Below are 14,777 nucleotides of genomic sequence, written 5' to 3'. Positions count from 1 at the left end.
TCTCTCTCTCTCTCTCTCTCTCTCTCTCTCTCTCTCTCTCCTCTTCCCTATCTCCTGAATAAACTCTCCCTCGTGGAACCATTTGGTCTGCTGTGATCTGTCCAAGCTGAGCGCAAAAAAACCTTTTAAGAGTTACTAACCCCATGGAAAGACAGGCAAGAGCATTGTAGGGGGTTAGCACCAGAGACAACATGGCAAGGTCTCTGAAGAGAGCAATAAGAGCCAGCGTGGGAGAAGTGGGAGACCCTTCTTACATTTTTTTAGAGGATAGAGTCAGTTTCAGACCTACACTCCAGCTACCTGATTCCCAAGCAGAGGCAGGGAAGGGGTGGAAGCAGGATGTGGGGGCATCAACACCTTCTTTGATGTAACCTTCCCCCCAGACAAATCCTGGCCCTAGTCTGCTAGGGAACTCACAAAACCTCAGTTGGATGTCTGTCCATATTTGTGAGGAGGAAAACAGCCACTGCAGATATTGTAGCCTGAGCAGTGGATGGATACTAACGTTATGTTCTTATAGTCTATGTTTTGTCTATGTTTTTTAAAAGTAAAGGAATGATTTGACAGGTTAAGAAAGAGACTCAAGGGACGGTGGGTATCATCTGGGTCTAGCTTCTAAGCTAGTCAGGGGTGAAAATGTGGATGGGGCTGCCTGATCCATGGTTGGGTTTTTAAATTACATCATTTCAGGATCCCCTCCAGGGCCTAAGACCTACCTGCTGGGCAGGTTTCCCAGGTTTAAGATATGAGACAAGAATTCCCTCCTGCGGGGCAGGCCTCAAATCCAATCAGCAAGCAACCAGTTATCCTCCTAACAGAGTCTCTCTGTGTACCCCTGTGTACCCCAGGATGATCCTGATCTTCCTGCCACCCCTTAGTGATGTGATTCCTAGCTGCCTTGGGCTGTCATGCCTTGCCTGTGATAGTCTCTTGCAATTCAAATAAGTTCGTATCAACTAGCCTAAAAGATTTAAGACAAAGTTTTGCCAAGTAGCTGTGGCTCGCCTGAAGTTTTCTATGTAGACTACACTGGCTTTATTTAAGTAAAATAAATAACAGCCATACCCCGAAGCGTATTCTGGGAAGTCTGGCTTTCTATAGTATCTCCTCCTTCATCTATTACTTGGGTTCCTTTCTGAATTATCTATCCAAATATATAAAGAAATGCATTTTACTCATTTTCAATCTCTCTTGGTTAAATACCTAACACGACATTTTTTTTTTTACAGGCTCAGAGGGCATCTCATAGGGAGAATGTTGATGGCGTCAACAATGGCTCTTTTGTTTGACATCACTTAAGCCTGCGGTAAGAGGTGAGCCAGATTAACCAGGAGTCAGAAACATCTTAATTTGCCAGGATGAGGTAGGGGTGAAATTTGGTCCAGGCAGGGGTGGTTTTATTTTGTTTTGTTTTGTTTTTTGCTTTTTCTTTTATTTTTGGTTACAGTAGCTATACCCTAACCATTCCCCACCCACTACCCACTCCAGGAGCCACTACTGATCAAGGACATTTTCAGTACTCGGCCCCAACTAGCTTAGCAACTTTAAAGTTGTAGTGGTGTTGGGACTAGTGGTGTTAGTCTAGTGAAGCTCTCCCACTTGATAGGAGATGAAGGAGAGAATAATTGTACAGGACCTGTGGGGAGACAATACAAAGGTTTAAGGGCTTGAAGGAGATTGAAACTGACTAAGAAGTTCAGGGAACTAGTAAGGCAACGGTGGGAGTAGAAGGAGCAGAGGTCAAGGGGATCAGGTTCCTCTCTTTTTCCCTAGAAGAGAGCACTGTTGGGGACATGGGGAATGGCACTTCAGAGCCACTTCCTGTGAACCAGCCCTGTCAAGCGCTGCTAGTCTCAGCTGCCAGCTGTTCCTACTTGGGCGCATCTTGGTTCAGTTGTGTTCCTCTAGGATCCACTGGGCTCCGTTTTGCTCCGCAGCGGCGCTAGTGGTGGACGGCCTAGTTTCAGCTGGGTGCTGCTAGGTTCGGTTGGGATTGACTGGGCGCCAATGGGCTCCGCAGCGCTTGGCTGAACGCCTATGCATTCGATTTCGTTCCTCTGGGCTCCGCTAGGTCCGGCTGTGTGCCGCAGGGCACGGCTGCGTTCAGATTGGTTCGGCTGTGCCGCTGGGCTCGGCTAAGTTCGGCTGCGTTGCGTTGTGCGCCGACTAGGTTCGGTGGTGCGCTGCTGGGCTCGGCTAAGTTCTGCTACGTTCGGCTGTGTTAGGCTGTGCGCTGACTAGCTTCGGATATGAGCCTCTGGGCTCGGCTGTGTTCGGCTAGGTTCGGCTGTGTACCTCTGGGCTCTGCTACGTTCGGCTGGAAGCCTCTGGGCTCGATTATATTTGGCTGTGCACCGCTGGGTTCGGCTAAGTTCGGTTGTGCATCGCTGGGCTTGGCTGACTGCTACTAGGCTCCGCTAAGTTTAGCTAGAGCCTCTGGGCTCGATTGGGTTCTGCTGTGCGCAGCTGGACTTGCTGCATTCAGCTAGGTTCGGCTGTGTGCCTCTGGGCTCCATTGTGTTCGGCTGTGCGTTGCTGGGCTCAGCTGTTCGGCTAGGTTCCGCTGTGCAACTCTGGGCTCGATTGTGTTTGGCTGTGCATCGCTAGGTTCCGCTAAGCTCGGCTAAGTTCAGCTAGGTTCGGCTGTGCACCGCTGGGCTTGGCTGAATGCCACTGGGCTCGGCTAAGTTTGGCTGGAGCCTCTGGGTTCGGTTGGGTTCAGCTGTGCGCAGCGGGGCTCGGCTAGGTTCGTCTGGAGCCTCTGGGCTCGATTGAGTTCGGCTGTGCGCAGCGGGGCTCGGCTAAGTTCGTCTGGAGCCTCTGGGCTCGATTAGGTTCGACTGTGCGTCACTGTGCTCTAAGTTCGTCTGGAGCTTCTGGGTTCGATTGGGTTCGGCTGTGCGCCGCGGGGCCCTGCTAAGTTTGGCTGGAACTTGGGGTACCGCTGGGCGTTTCGGAGCGTCTAGCCTGCGCTCTTAGTGGGGTGAAAAGCGGAGTGCCACCTATCGATACCGGCCCCCCAAGGTGAGCAAAGAGAAGCTCGGTCTCGAGTTTAGAGGCTACCGGACCACAGGAGCCGGCTGTGCAGGGCAGCAGCCAGCCTCAGGCGCCTGTGGTGACGCCGTCTCCACGCGACAGCGTGCTGACCAGCCGCGGTCTCCACGTCTCAGGTTTCGCAAAGACGCATGGGAGGGGAACAAACGGAGGTTTATCAAGATGGCGGAAGCGGAGGACTCTCCAGGAGAACAGGAGGCAGCGTCATCTAAGCCCCTGGTGAGTTAGAGTACTGTGACAGAAGGGACTGAGGGTGAGGCAGAGCTCCCGGTAAAGAAGTCGGGAACGCTTCGAAGTCAGAGCTGGAGCTTCTTGGCCCTGCAGGCCCTTGCTTCTACAACCACCTAGCACTACACCTGTTCCTTCAGCCTTTCCCTTCCTGTTGGCTGTCCTCTGTCTTTCTGTGAATCTCCGCTGCCCTTCCACACTCGGGATTCCTTGACGTTAGTTAAATGCTGAGCTTGGAGTGGTTTCTGAAGTATCTTCTATCACTGTCATTTTATCAAGGCTCGTCACCGGTCATCGTGAAGTACTACAGAAGTAATGAAACTGCTTCCTACAGGATGTTGTCGTTTTATTGGTTTTAACTTGAACCTTGTTCGGTGACTCTAGTAGGCTAATTATTATTTCCAGGTGCTTGCTATCCCCTTCATGACACATATGTGTTATTAAGAGCCTACTGTTAAGAACTGTTTAAGAATGCAGTACTGTTTAAGAACACAGGCTTTACAGTTAAACCCATGTGAGCTAGAGTCCATGCACACTGAAGCTTGTGTGAGTTTGAGCACTTCATTTCAATGAAGGGTGTTTGTTTTTGTCTCTTACATGAAAATGAAGATACCTGCCTTTAAGAGTTTTCAGGAAGATAAAACCAGATGACTTATATGAAGTCCCTAATACAGTCATGAGTGGAGAAGTATAAGGAAGTCATTGTTATGCCCTGACGTTCTTCCTCCCAAACAGTATTTACTTATATAGTGTTTGCTCAATAAATGATTCCATTTCTTTTCTTTTAAATTGGCAGCGTAACAGTAGAGAAATGTACTGAGAGGCAAGGGAACTTGATTCCAGTCCCAACTCTGCTGCTTACTAGCTCTGTTTGTTCCTCTCTTCAGCAAAAAAAATATTTATTGAGAGTCTAGAGTGGTTCACGAAATCTTTTAGGCACCAGGAATGAAACTTTAAAGGAGCGTATTGAGTCTGGGGATGTAGCTCAGTGGTGAATTGATTGCTTTGCATATGGAAGACCCTTTAGGTCCAATCCCCAGGACTGAAGGGACAAGGTAATTTGGGTCATCTTATGGATCAGTTGGGACCCTGAGTAAAATCTCTCTAAACCCCAGTTTAGACTTTTGGAAAATGATGACGCTCATCAAATAAAGAAAAGTACATAAGCTAATGCAAACATTATGCCTACTGTGACATAGTTTACAGGTAACCTAGCTGGTTTTAGTTTCTGTTTTCCCCAGACTGTTCCCCCTTCTGGGATGTCTCTGATGTGTATAAGTATGTATGCATGTTTGTATGCATGTATATATGTATGTAGGTATGTATAGACAGGGGCTTACTGTGTTAACCAGGCTGGCCTGGAACTCATGCTGGAAAGAAACTAAATCTTCGAAGGCAAGTGTCTGACATTTACTGTCGATATTTTTTTTTCATTATATTCCACCACTTTTAATTAAAAGGAGTGTTTGAGAATTAGCTGTATTGCCTGTCTGTTGAGCTAACATTTATGTTTAGCTACTATGCAAACCCCCAAATATCCAGGCCCAACTCTAGAAAATGGTGATGTTTCTGAGATATTTTGCAGCTATGAGCTTAATTTTCTTTCCCCCATCTTTTCTCAGTTTGCAGGGTTATCCGATGTGTCAATTTCACAGGACATTCCCATAGAAGGAGAGATTACTATCCCCTCGAGAGCTCGTACTCAAGAATGTGACAGCTCCACACTAAATGAATCTGTTCGTCAGACCATTGTAAGTTAGACTAGTAGAGAAACCACTTCAGTGTTATGGGAGTAAATAGGCACTAATACTTTGAAATGGTTTTGTTTAGTTCTTTGATTTTTTTTTGTAAATTTTTTTCAAGATTTATTTATTTATTTATTTATTTATTTATTTATTTATTTAATGTATTCACCATTGCTCTCTTCAGACACACCAGAGGAAGGCATCAGATCCTATTGCAGATGGTTGTGAGTCACCATGTGATTGCTGGGACTTGAACTCAGGACCTCTGGAAGAGCAGTCAGTGCTCTTAACCTCTGAGCCATCTTTTCAGCCCAGTTCTTTGATTTTTAATATATTTCTTCTACTGAAATTTATGATTCCTCCTATGAGTGAGTTGTTAGTTGGCAAACAGAGGGGACTTCCTGGTACTTTGATCATCACAGTACATGGAGTTATTTTTGTCTTTCAGATGCGAGATCTAAAAGCTGTGGGAAGGAAATTTATGCACGTTTTATATCCAAGGAAAAGTAATGCCTTGTTAAGAGATTGTGAGTATATGAGGTTTTTGAGGATTTGTTTCAAACCATTGATATCTTGTAGTTTCTGCTTTATAAAGCAGAGGCAAAAGTAATAAAGCCAATGCTGTTTTACAGGAATAAGCAGCTATAGAAATGACATTTTTGGCAGAAATTAGAACAGAATTTTAGAAATTGAAAGACCTGGCTCATTATATGACGTTCTCCAATAAATATAAACTTAGAAAATGCTCACAGTTGAATTTGGTAATGTGATTTGGCTATCTATAGTTAGGAATTTGAGGTGATTGAGATTCTCTCCAGGCCCTTAAGTCACAGGCAGAATATCTTACTTGAATATTATGTACATATGGGGAACAGATTGTCCATAGCTCTTAATGTGCTGGAATGGAGATTAGATGAAGAAAGAGTAATTTATGACACATGAAGAGAACAAACTTTAAAGGATATGTGAAGTCAGGGAGGGAAACGGAAAGGTTGGGAAGGCTTAGGTGAAACTTGCTGCTAGGATTCTGAGTGGAAGGTAAGTAGGTAAAGATGGAAAATATGGCATATGGTTTCTTAGCATCCTGTTTTTCCTTTCGTTGTAGGGGATTTGTGGGGCCCATTGATACTTTGTGTGACACTTGCATTGTAAGTATTTACACTTCCTTCCTCATTTGAGCTACTTTGTTTTCATGGAGTTCTAGAATTAAGGAAAAAAATTGACTAGGCCTTTAGGACTTCTTTTATTGTTTATAAGAGTTGTACTCTGTAGCCCACACTATCCTGGAACTTTTTGTGTAGCCCAGGCTGGCTTCAGACTTGTGCTTCTCCTGCACCGACTTCTGAGTTCTAGTGTTTCAAGTATGCGCCAGCACATCATAACTTTTAAAATTTAAATTTATCATATACTCATTTAGACCATAATGTAGTATTACTTTTCTTGTACTTATTAAGGAAATTGGTTCTGTGCCTTGAAAGGATAGATGTTAAGAGCTCTTGAAAAAATATATATTGCTGAGTTTTAAAAGATTAACTTTAGAGCTTATGTAGTTTCACTACACTTATTTGCAGAGACAACTATAGACCTAAAATGAACTCGAGTGACATGTCTAGTGATAGAACTAGCGTCAGTGTTGGGTCCCCTGCTTCCCAGATTAGTTAATATTCTTTCCACCCAACTATACTCAAGTGATAGGGATTCCAGACAACAAAGAGTGCACCCAGTGCTCAGGATTTGGAATAGAATACATACGGCCATAGAATACAAACTCCTCCACATACTGGAAGACTGCATAACCAGATAAGACTTATAGATAACTTATTTATCCTATGTAATATGAGATTATGGACCTTTTTTATTATTATTTTTCAGGAAAAACATACCAAATCTAAGTATTTAAGTTCAGAATTCAAAACATTTTATATCTATTAAATTCGTAGATGCACAATATTTAAGTGACAGTTCAGTATTTACTCAGTTTCAAGCAAAGTCCTTTAGAAATATATATTCTGATTTTTAAAAATCAGCAACTGAATAAGTTTAAAGACTATTTCTATTATTGAGCATGTGCCCTAAAACCTTAATGCATGAATTACAAATTCATAGCTGAGCATGATGCCTATAATCCTGGCAGTCAAGAAGCTGAGGCAAGAAGATGACAGATTAGAGGCTTAGCCTAGGCCACACAACTAGATCTTGGTTAAAAAACAAGCAAGCATGTTCTTTGACTATTTGTACTTATTGTCTTGCTTGTTCCTTGACTATTTGCATCTATTGTATTGCTAGTTCCTCAACCTAGAACTGACCACCTTAATACCTGCATGTAATTAAAGTGGTATAAAAGCAAAAAGGAGGAGGGGGGATGGGGAAAGTGGATGGCATCTGAAATGTAAATAAATAAAATATCCAATAAAAAAAGAATTTAAACTGAAAGAAGTAAAAAAAAAAAAAACAAGCAAGCAAACAGACCATCATTGAGATTTGCTAACAGCTAGAAAAGTAACCTAAGCCCCCAGAATGTTGATCTGATAACTGGCAAGCCCTTATTGCCCTGCCAGCTACACCTGATGCTATTGTTGGAATGGAGGTCAGGTGTGAAAAATCTCACTTTTCACATAAGTACAGATTCCTTTTTGTTTTGCTTGAGAATGTAACCTAGGGCCTCATACATGCTAGGTAGACCCACTACCAGTGAGATAATCCTCACCAGACAATTACATTCTTTTCTTCTAACGCAAGAATTTTCTGGCTCCATCTTCCCAGTATTGGGATTATGATACACATCACTAAAACCATTGTCAGAAATGTATAGTCTTAGATGAAGCATTCCAACTTAAAAATACTGTCAAACTAATTTAAAGCTATTTTACATGTTTTATGAACAACAAAAATCTCATGCTTGGGAGCTATGTTTGGCCCTTAAGTTCAATAACTTCTGCTTTGACAGAGAGACTTTTAGTGAGCCAGTTAAACTCTCTAGAAAGGTCAAAGTGCAGCACTCCTTATAGTCCTCAGGCATTTGGAGTTTTAAATAAGGAAACCTTCCCAGATACTGTTAGTATTTTCCTTATACAAAGTACATATTACAGTACAGAGTAAATACTGATGTTCAAATGAGATACACTACAGCAGTCTAGTGAGAATGCATGCCTTTGTCGCTTTGTATAAAAGGTTATGTAGTTTTCATACTGTTTTGTTTTCTTAGGATGTTACAGAAAAGTCCCATAGATGGGGAGAACGATGGAGGAGGCCCAGAGTTTGCAGAAGTATTTGTTATCATCTGGTTTGGAGCAGTTACCATCACACTAAATTCCAAACTTCTTGGTGGAAACATGTGGGTATCATATGAACCTTTTTTCCTGTTTGCTAGGTAGCACATGGTAGATTTTAGAAAGACTGTGCTATTTTGCTTTTTTTTTTTTAAGAAAAATTGATTTAAGGACCAAATAAATAGTTCTTTTAAAACTCAATTGAAATAAATTTTAAAGTTCACTGATAAGCTTCAGATTTTCTCTTTAAATTTTGAACTTATAGACAAAACCTATGGTAGAACACATTCTCAAATTGATCTCTAACTAGAATAGATTAGGAACTACATTATAGGGTTAATGGGATACCTCTAGGAATTAGAGTAGATTATTTGATAGTAGAAAATTGACATTTATGGGTCCTAAGAGGGGAACAGGAAGAATATAGAGAAAATGAAAGTATACAATACAAGAGACTAGACTCATGAAATTACCATTAGGGCAAAGGTATGGCTAGGCTAGCAGGAAGGAGGCAGTAGTGCATAAAATGTCTATAAGATATCCGTACAATGAGCTATGTCTTGATACTACTCAATGACACTTATGATCTGTGAATATGTGTTTGTAGTTCTTTTTTTCAGAGTCTCTGTGTATTAGGATACTGCATATTTCCTTTGAACATTGCAATGCTGATCTGCCGCCTGCTACTTTTGGCAGGGCAGGGACCAATAAACTTCATGGTTCGGCTTTTTGTGGTGTTGGTGATGTTCGCTTGGTCCGTGATAGGTGAGTAATGGAACATAAAAAAACAACCAAGATAAAATAAAACCTCGGGTTAAAGATAAAGAGCCAGTTATGAACAATGAAATTCAGCTGTCAAATGAAAGTAGTAGCCATAGAATCCTCTGTTCTAAGTAAATATTAAAGGTGATGATGTCCACATTTTGTGAGCTGGCTATCTGAACTTAGATGTGCAGTCAGTAGATATGGTGGTGTACACTTATAATCCCAGCTACTTTGGAGACTTGAGGCAAGAAGATTGCAAGTTCAAGGCAGCCTGGACAGCTTAGCAAAACCCTGTCTCAGAATGAAAATTTTATAACAAGGCTGGGAATGTAGTAGTCCTCATGGTACAGTGCCTACTTAGCATTTATGGGCCCTGAGCTCAAGCCTCTACATCACAGAACAAAACAAAATAAACAAAAAGATGTCTGTAACCACATTGTTTGAGACAGGATCTCTGTGTTACTCAGATTGGCCTTGAACCTGTCATCCTCCTGTCTTTGCCTCCCAAATTGTTGAGATTACAGGTCTGCACCACTCTGTCCAGCCTATAGGGGTGTTCTTAATGAGTAAGAAGATAAGTAGGCTTCTTTTGGATAGATAGAATGATAGCACTTAAAGAGAGCTGATAGGTTGCAGGCCTGTAGTCCCTATAGTCCCTATAGTCCCTATAGTCCCACTGGAGAGGTAGCAGCTGGAGCATTATGAGTTCAAAGTCAACTTTGACTACATGGTATGTTCAAGGCCAGTGAATTAAACATCAAGACCTTGTTTGAAAAAACAATGCCAATAGTGGCAGTAACAAACAGACCCCTCTCCCCTATTAACTCACAAAAAGAAGGAAGCAGTATGAAACATTTAGCATAGGAGCAAATAACATTACTCATATTTAAACCTGCTAAGCATAACTCAGTGTCTTTCTAGAATAGGTTAAGAAACCTGCTTAAGAAGGATTTGCATCCAAAATAGCCAAAAACTTTTGAAGCTTTAGTATATGAAAGAAGCTGTCCTGAGCTGTTGTAAGTCACAAGTGAACTCTGCTTATGTGTGTTGTTGCAGATGAAACCTAGGACCTTGTCCATGCTAAGCAAGTGCTCTACTACTGAGCTACATGCTCCCACCCTGTAACTGAACTTGTAGTATTCTCTGAGGAGCCACAAATAAAACTGAACTTTTAGTGTACTCCTATGATCTAGATTATGCCAATCACATTGGAGTTTAGTAAATATTAGTAGTTCTGAAAATATGACTATACTAAATACTCCTTTTTGTTTTCTTTAGCATCAACAGCATTCCTTGCTGACAGCCAGCCTCCAAACCGAAAAGCCCTGGCAGTGTATCCTGTCTTTTTATTCTACTTTGTTATCAGTTGGATGATACTCACATTCACTCCATAAATCCGGATACACACATTCAATACCAATGAACTGAAGGCTCACCTGAAAGATAATAATTATCAACAACTTCCCCCACTCTTGTTTAGCTGTTGGGTATTAAAAGGGAGCCACATACCACCATTGTCATTTATATAAGAAACTGATATTTGCAAGGCTGTCATTTCCTCTGTTATTATTTTCAAATACTTGTATATACCGTACATAGTAAGATGCCTCCTTAAGGCATGATGAAGCTATTTGTGTGACAACCAGTGACTCGAGCAAGTGGATCCACTCTACAAATTACAAAGAGTTGGTGACCATCTTCAGCTTGGAGAATATTTGTTCAGGTGCAGCTCTTAAACACATTGCCTTATGACTATTAGAATATGCCTCTTTTCATAAATAACAGTCTGTATCCATTTCTTTTCTCCCCCAAACTCGAAAGGGCAACAAAACATTAGGTTTGTAGATGTAGGAAGAGAAAACGTGTTAACTAATTTTCACATTTTGATCAGAGGTATTGCTATACTTGGTTTGTCATTTGTTTTTAAGCAAATAACATCTAAAGAATCAGCTTTTAAAATATTTTTGTATACTTACCGTTCTGTCATGTGTAACAGTACCTCAGCTAACATTCTAGTTTTTAATCTTTAATACAATGATAGCAGTCAAACATGCAACTTCCCTTTGACTGAAGTTCTTGATGGTTTAATGTTTGAGCTTTTCTAAGTAGTAGAGGATCTCAGAAATCTAGGTTTATGGTTTATAATGCATATTGTCATGTGGGCACCTTCCTTTAAGGTATAGCTTAGATATAGCATATCTAAAAGAACCTATTTTGTACAGCTCGGCCTCAGACTAGAAAGGAAGCGTGCCAATGCAAATGGATATAGAGATCTAGTGTTCTGAAGACTGGATAACGGAAGGAGACTTACACACATGATGAAGGGTTAGTTACGTTTACAGCTGTTGCCTTTCCATAGTGGGCTCAGCAGGTTTTTCAATTATATATGGATTTTTTTGCAGTTGGGATAGGGAATAGCAGTTCGTTTTGTGTGTTTTAGACTTTATTTGTAAAGCTAGTTAGCTTCCCTTTAGATACATACATTTTGCACATGTGCATCTACCTATTCGCTCAGATATTTATGCACAAGAGTGAAGGCTTTTCAGGGAACAGAACAGCTAAGGCAGGCTGATTTTCAGCTAAACAGGCCTCCTGTAAGATAATAAGAACTGATACCTTCTGTATGTTTCATATTGAAGAACTCTAATAGATGAAGATTAGGAGTCAGAAAACATTCACTGTAAATATGCAGTTACTTGTAAAGATAGAAACTTCTTCTTCCATGTGTTTTACCATAGAATTTAAATATTTATTGATTTTTGTATTTAAAGACTACCTTCATATAAATATATGATTCTAAAAACATAATTCTTCTCATTCTCAGAGTAACCAAATGAGCAACACTAGGCCAAATGGGTTCATGGTATGAGTTACAAAGCATTACTGAGTTTATCCTCTGTCCCAACCTTGTCTAGTGGTTTGGGGGGTATATATTTGAATTCATTGTAATTTATCTTTTAAATTATAAACCCTGTGAGGATAAATCTGGTATTTCAATCTTGAAAACTTTAAAACTGGACTGGAGAGATGGCTTAGCAGTTAAGATCACTGACTGCTCTTCCAAAGGTCCTGAGTTCAGTTTCCAGCAACCACATGGTGGCTCACAACCATCTGATGCCCCTTTTCTGGTATGTCTGAAGAAAGCTACAGTGTACTCATATAAATAAAATAAATGAATATTTAAAAAAAAGGAAACTTTAACCCTAATATTTGAAATTTGTCATAAATATTTCTTCCCAGTATCTGAAAATGTTAAACTTTCCATTCAAATATCTTTCCTAAGTTGTTTTGTAATCTGCCCAAGTAATTATAATAATGAAGTAACCATACTTCTCAAATTTAGTCTTTACTGGATTTTACTCAGGTGAAACATTTACTCTGAAATTCCTAAGGCCACAAACCGTAAGGGTTTTGGAGGTTAGACACATTGGATATAAGGCAGCTTGATCTTGTGTGTGTTAATCTGTTGCTCTTGGGTGATTTGATGAATGGTTTTTATATGACTTAAAATGGGACTGTAGGACTGAAGCTGTAGTTCAGTGATAGCATTTGCCAGGCATGCATAGTACTCTAGGTTCAATCCTTTGCATTGCCAAAAAAAAAAAAAAGGTGGATAAACTGGAAGCCTAATCACTTTTTTCTGGAATTAAATGATCAAAGGATATAAGTATTTTTAATATATGAAAAAAATCTGTTGCTTTCTGTGACAAGTGAAGTCCTGACTCTGGAAATTATACTATAGCTTTTCCTGGTTTGCTGCAAAGGCACATGGTTGATTAAAGAAAGGAGGACTGGAGGGGCAGAAGCATCCAGGAGAGGCACTCCTGTTCTAAGATGGTGCAGTTTCATGCTTCTGGTGAATTTCAAGGTTTTGAATATCCCTGCAGGATGTGCATGGGTAGCATAGCCAACTTGGATGATCACCTGCTGCTTCTACATCTGAGACCATGACACTGTTCTACATGTCTTAGCAATAGGAACAGTAAAGACTTGATTTAATTGGGGTTCAGATTACAAAAACTCTAGTGATGACAACGTATTTGAATGTTTTATATGTTTCTTTTTTTGGCGGGGGTGGTTTTTTGAGACAGGGTTTCTCTGTGTAGCCCTGGCTGTCCTGGAACTCAATCTGTAGACCAGGCTGGCCTCAAACTCAGAAATCCACCTGCCTCTGCCTCCCAAGTGCTGGGATTAAAGGCGTGCGCCACCACTGCCTGACGTATATGTTTGTTAAAAATCATCAAATATTAAGTTTTTGTGTGTATGTGCTTTGTTTGGTTTTGGCTTCAAAGTTATGTAAGTTGAATTTGATCTTTTCATTGTGGGATCTTTTGTTGGGCAAAGCATACATAGCATGAGACTGAGAAGCATATCACTGTTGATTCTGTCTTTTATAAATAGTACCCTCAAAAATGTGATAGAAGGCTAATAAGCCTATACTTGGAGATAGAATAGAATCTGTTGACTTACTGCATTTGAGCTGCTTGCTTTTTCCTGGAGATGAAAATGAAAATTTGTTGGTTGATATTTTTGGGTACCATCAAGTTGTACGTATTAGTATGGTTTGAGCACTGAAGTGATCTTTAACTAGACTGTCGCTTTCTACGATGGTTGGATGGAAGTAAATGTATGAATGTTGATGGATCTATATATGTAACTTAGAGATCCTTCTCTGGATTCTGTGTGCTTTTGTTCTACAGAACTGAAATAATTTGTGATTATTAACAGGTATTGGGCACTTACTGTATATCAATTTACTATTCTAATTTAAAAAGAAGTTTTGTAATAGCTTTATTAAAGTACACTTTACCATGAAAATTTATCCTTTCAAAGTGTACAATTCAGCAATCCTTACTATCTTCACAGAATCACCCAACCGTCACCACTATCTAATTTGAGAATGTCTGTCTTTATCACTCTGCAGAGAAACAAGTCACTCCTGTTCTCTATTCACCTTCAGTCCCTGTCAACTACCAGTCTACTTTCTGTCCATCTGGCCAGGCATTATTCTTAATGCTTGCTCTGTTGCCTCCACTCTTCAACATAAAGTGCTATAATTCTCATTTTACAGTAGAAAGTTTAGGCACAGAAATGTAATTGCCAAAGGTCATGTATTGATGCATGCAAGTGACTTGATGGTAAGAACACATTAGACGAGATACAGTTTGTATTGCACTGTTAGGCACATGGAATGAACACTCCTTCCCAGGTTATGTCCCCTCTTACTCACCTTTGTACCCCAGAACTGACTGGAGGTAGATATGTTTTTTTTTTCCCCAGAGTAGTGAACTCTGGCATCTGAGCACACAAAGCAGGCAAACTTAGAAAGACATAGGTTTGCTGCCCTTACTCCTCCTTGAACCCCCCTTTCCTCTCTTCACATGTACATAATCTATTTTTCTTTAAGCTTGAAGAATCAAATTACTACTTAAAATTCCATTTCACATATACCACATAGCGTACTGAGTCTATTTCTAAGACTTGAGATTAAAGTCATTCAAGAACTGAATGCCTTTCTATTTGGATAGATGTGGTGAGAATAAAGATTTTGCCTTAATAAAGCTTGTTCATTTCTGGTCTTTGGTACTCTAATCCTGATCTTTCCTATGAGCAATAAACCTGTGCAAAGAAACCTGTAAAATGGTTTGTGGGTTATATGTGCCAATAAATACATTAGAAAGGGGTAAATTTGTGTCTGCCTTTGTACTGAAGGCAC

The 14,777-nt window shown here is 40.5% G+C and overlaps 1 protein-coding gene across 2 annotated transcripts; it reads left to right on the top strand.

Annotated features, from left to right (window-relative positions):
* The first annotated feature begins 2,854 nt into the window (after nucleotides 1-2,854).
* Nucleotides 2,855-11,117, top strand: Yipf6 (Yip1 domain family member 6). 2 transcript variants are annotated; one of them, XM_028770024.1, is made up of 8 exons: nucleotides 2,855-3,024; nucleotides 3,171-3,273; nucleotides 4,905-5,033; nucleotides 5,476-5,554; nucleotides 6,133-6,175; nucleotides 8,233-8,361; nucleotides 8,904-9,061; nucleotides 10,340-11,117. In XM_028770024.1, the coding sequence occupies exons 2-8, from the start codon at nucleotides 3,217-3,219 to the stop codon at nucleotides 10,453-10,455; spliced, it is 711 nt and encodes a 236-aa protein (XP_028625857.1). In that variant the 5' UTR covers nucleotides 2,855-3,024; nucleotides 3,171-3,216; the 3' UTR covers nucleotides 10,456-11,117. The 2 variants fall into 2 exon arrangements, with proteins under 2 accessions (XP_028625857.1, XP_028625858.1); XM_028770025.1 differs by lacking the exon at nucleotides 2,855-3,024 and having other exon boundaries at nucleotides 3,080-3,273.
* The last annotated feature ends 3,660 nt before the right edge of the window (nucleotides 11,118-14,777 follow it).

This window comes from Grammomys surdaster, unplaced genomic scaffold, assembly GCF_004785775.1.
Source record: "Grammomys surdaster isolate TR1022 unplaced genomic scaffold, NIH_TR_1.0 197, whole genome shotgun sequence".
Taxonomy (NCBI): Eukaryota; Metazoa; Chordata; class Mammalia; order Rodentia; family Muridae; genus Grammomys; species Grammomys surdaster.
The sequence above is the reverse complement of the archived record's forward strand: the minus strand, read 5'-3'. Positions and strand labels throughout refer to the sequence as shown.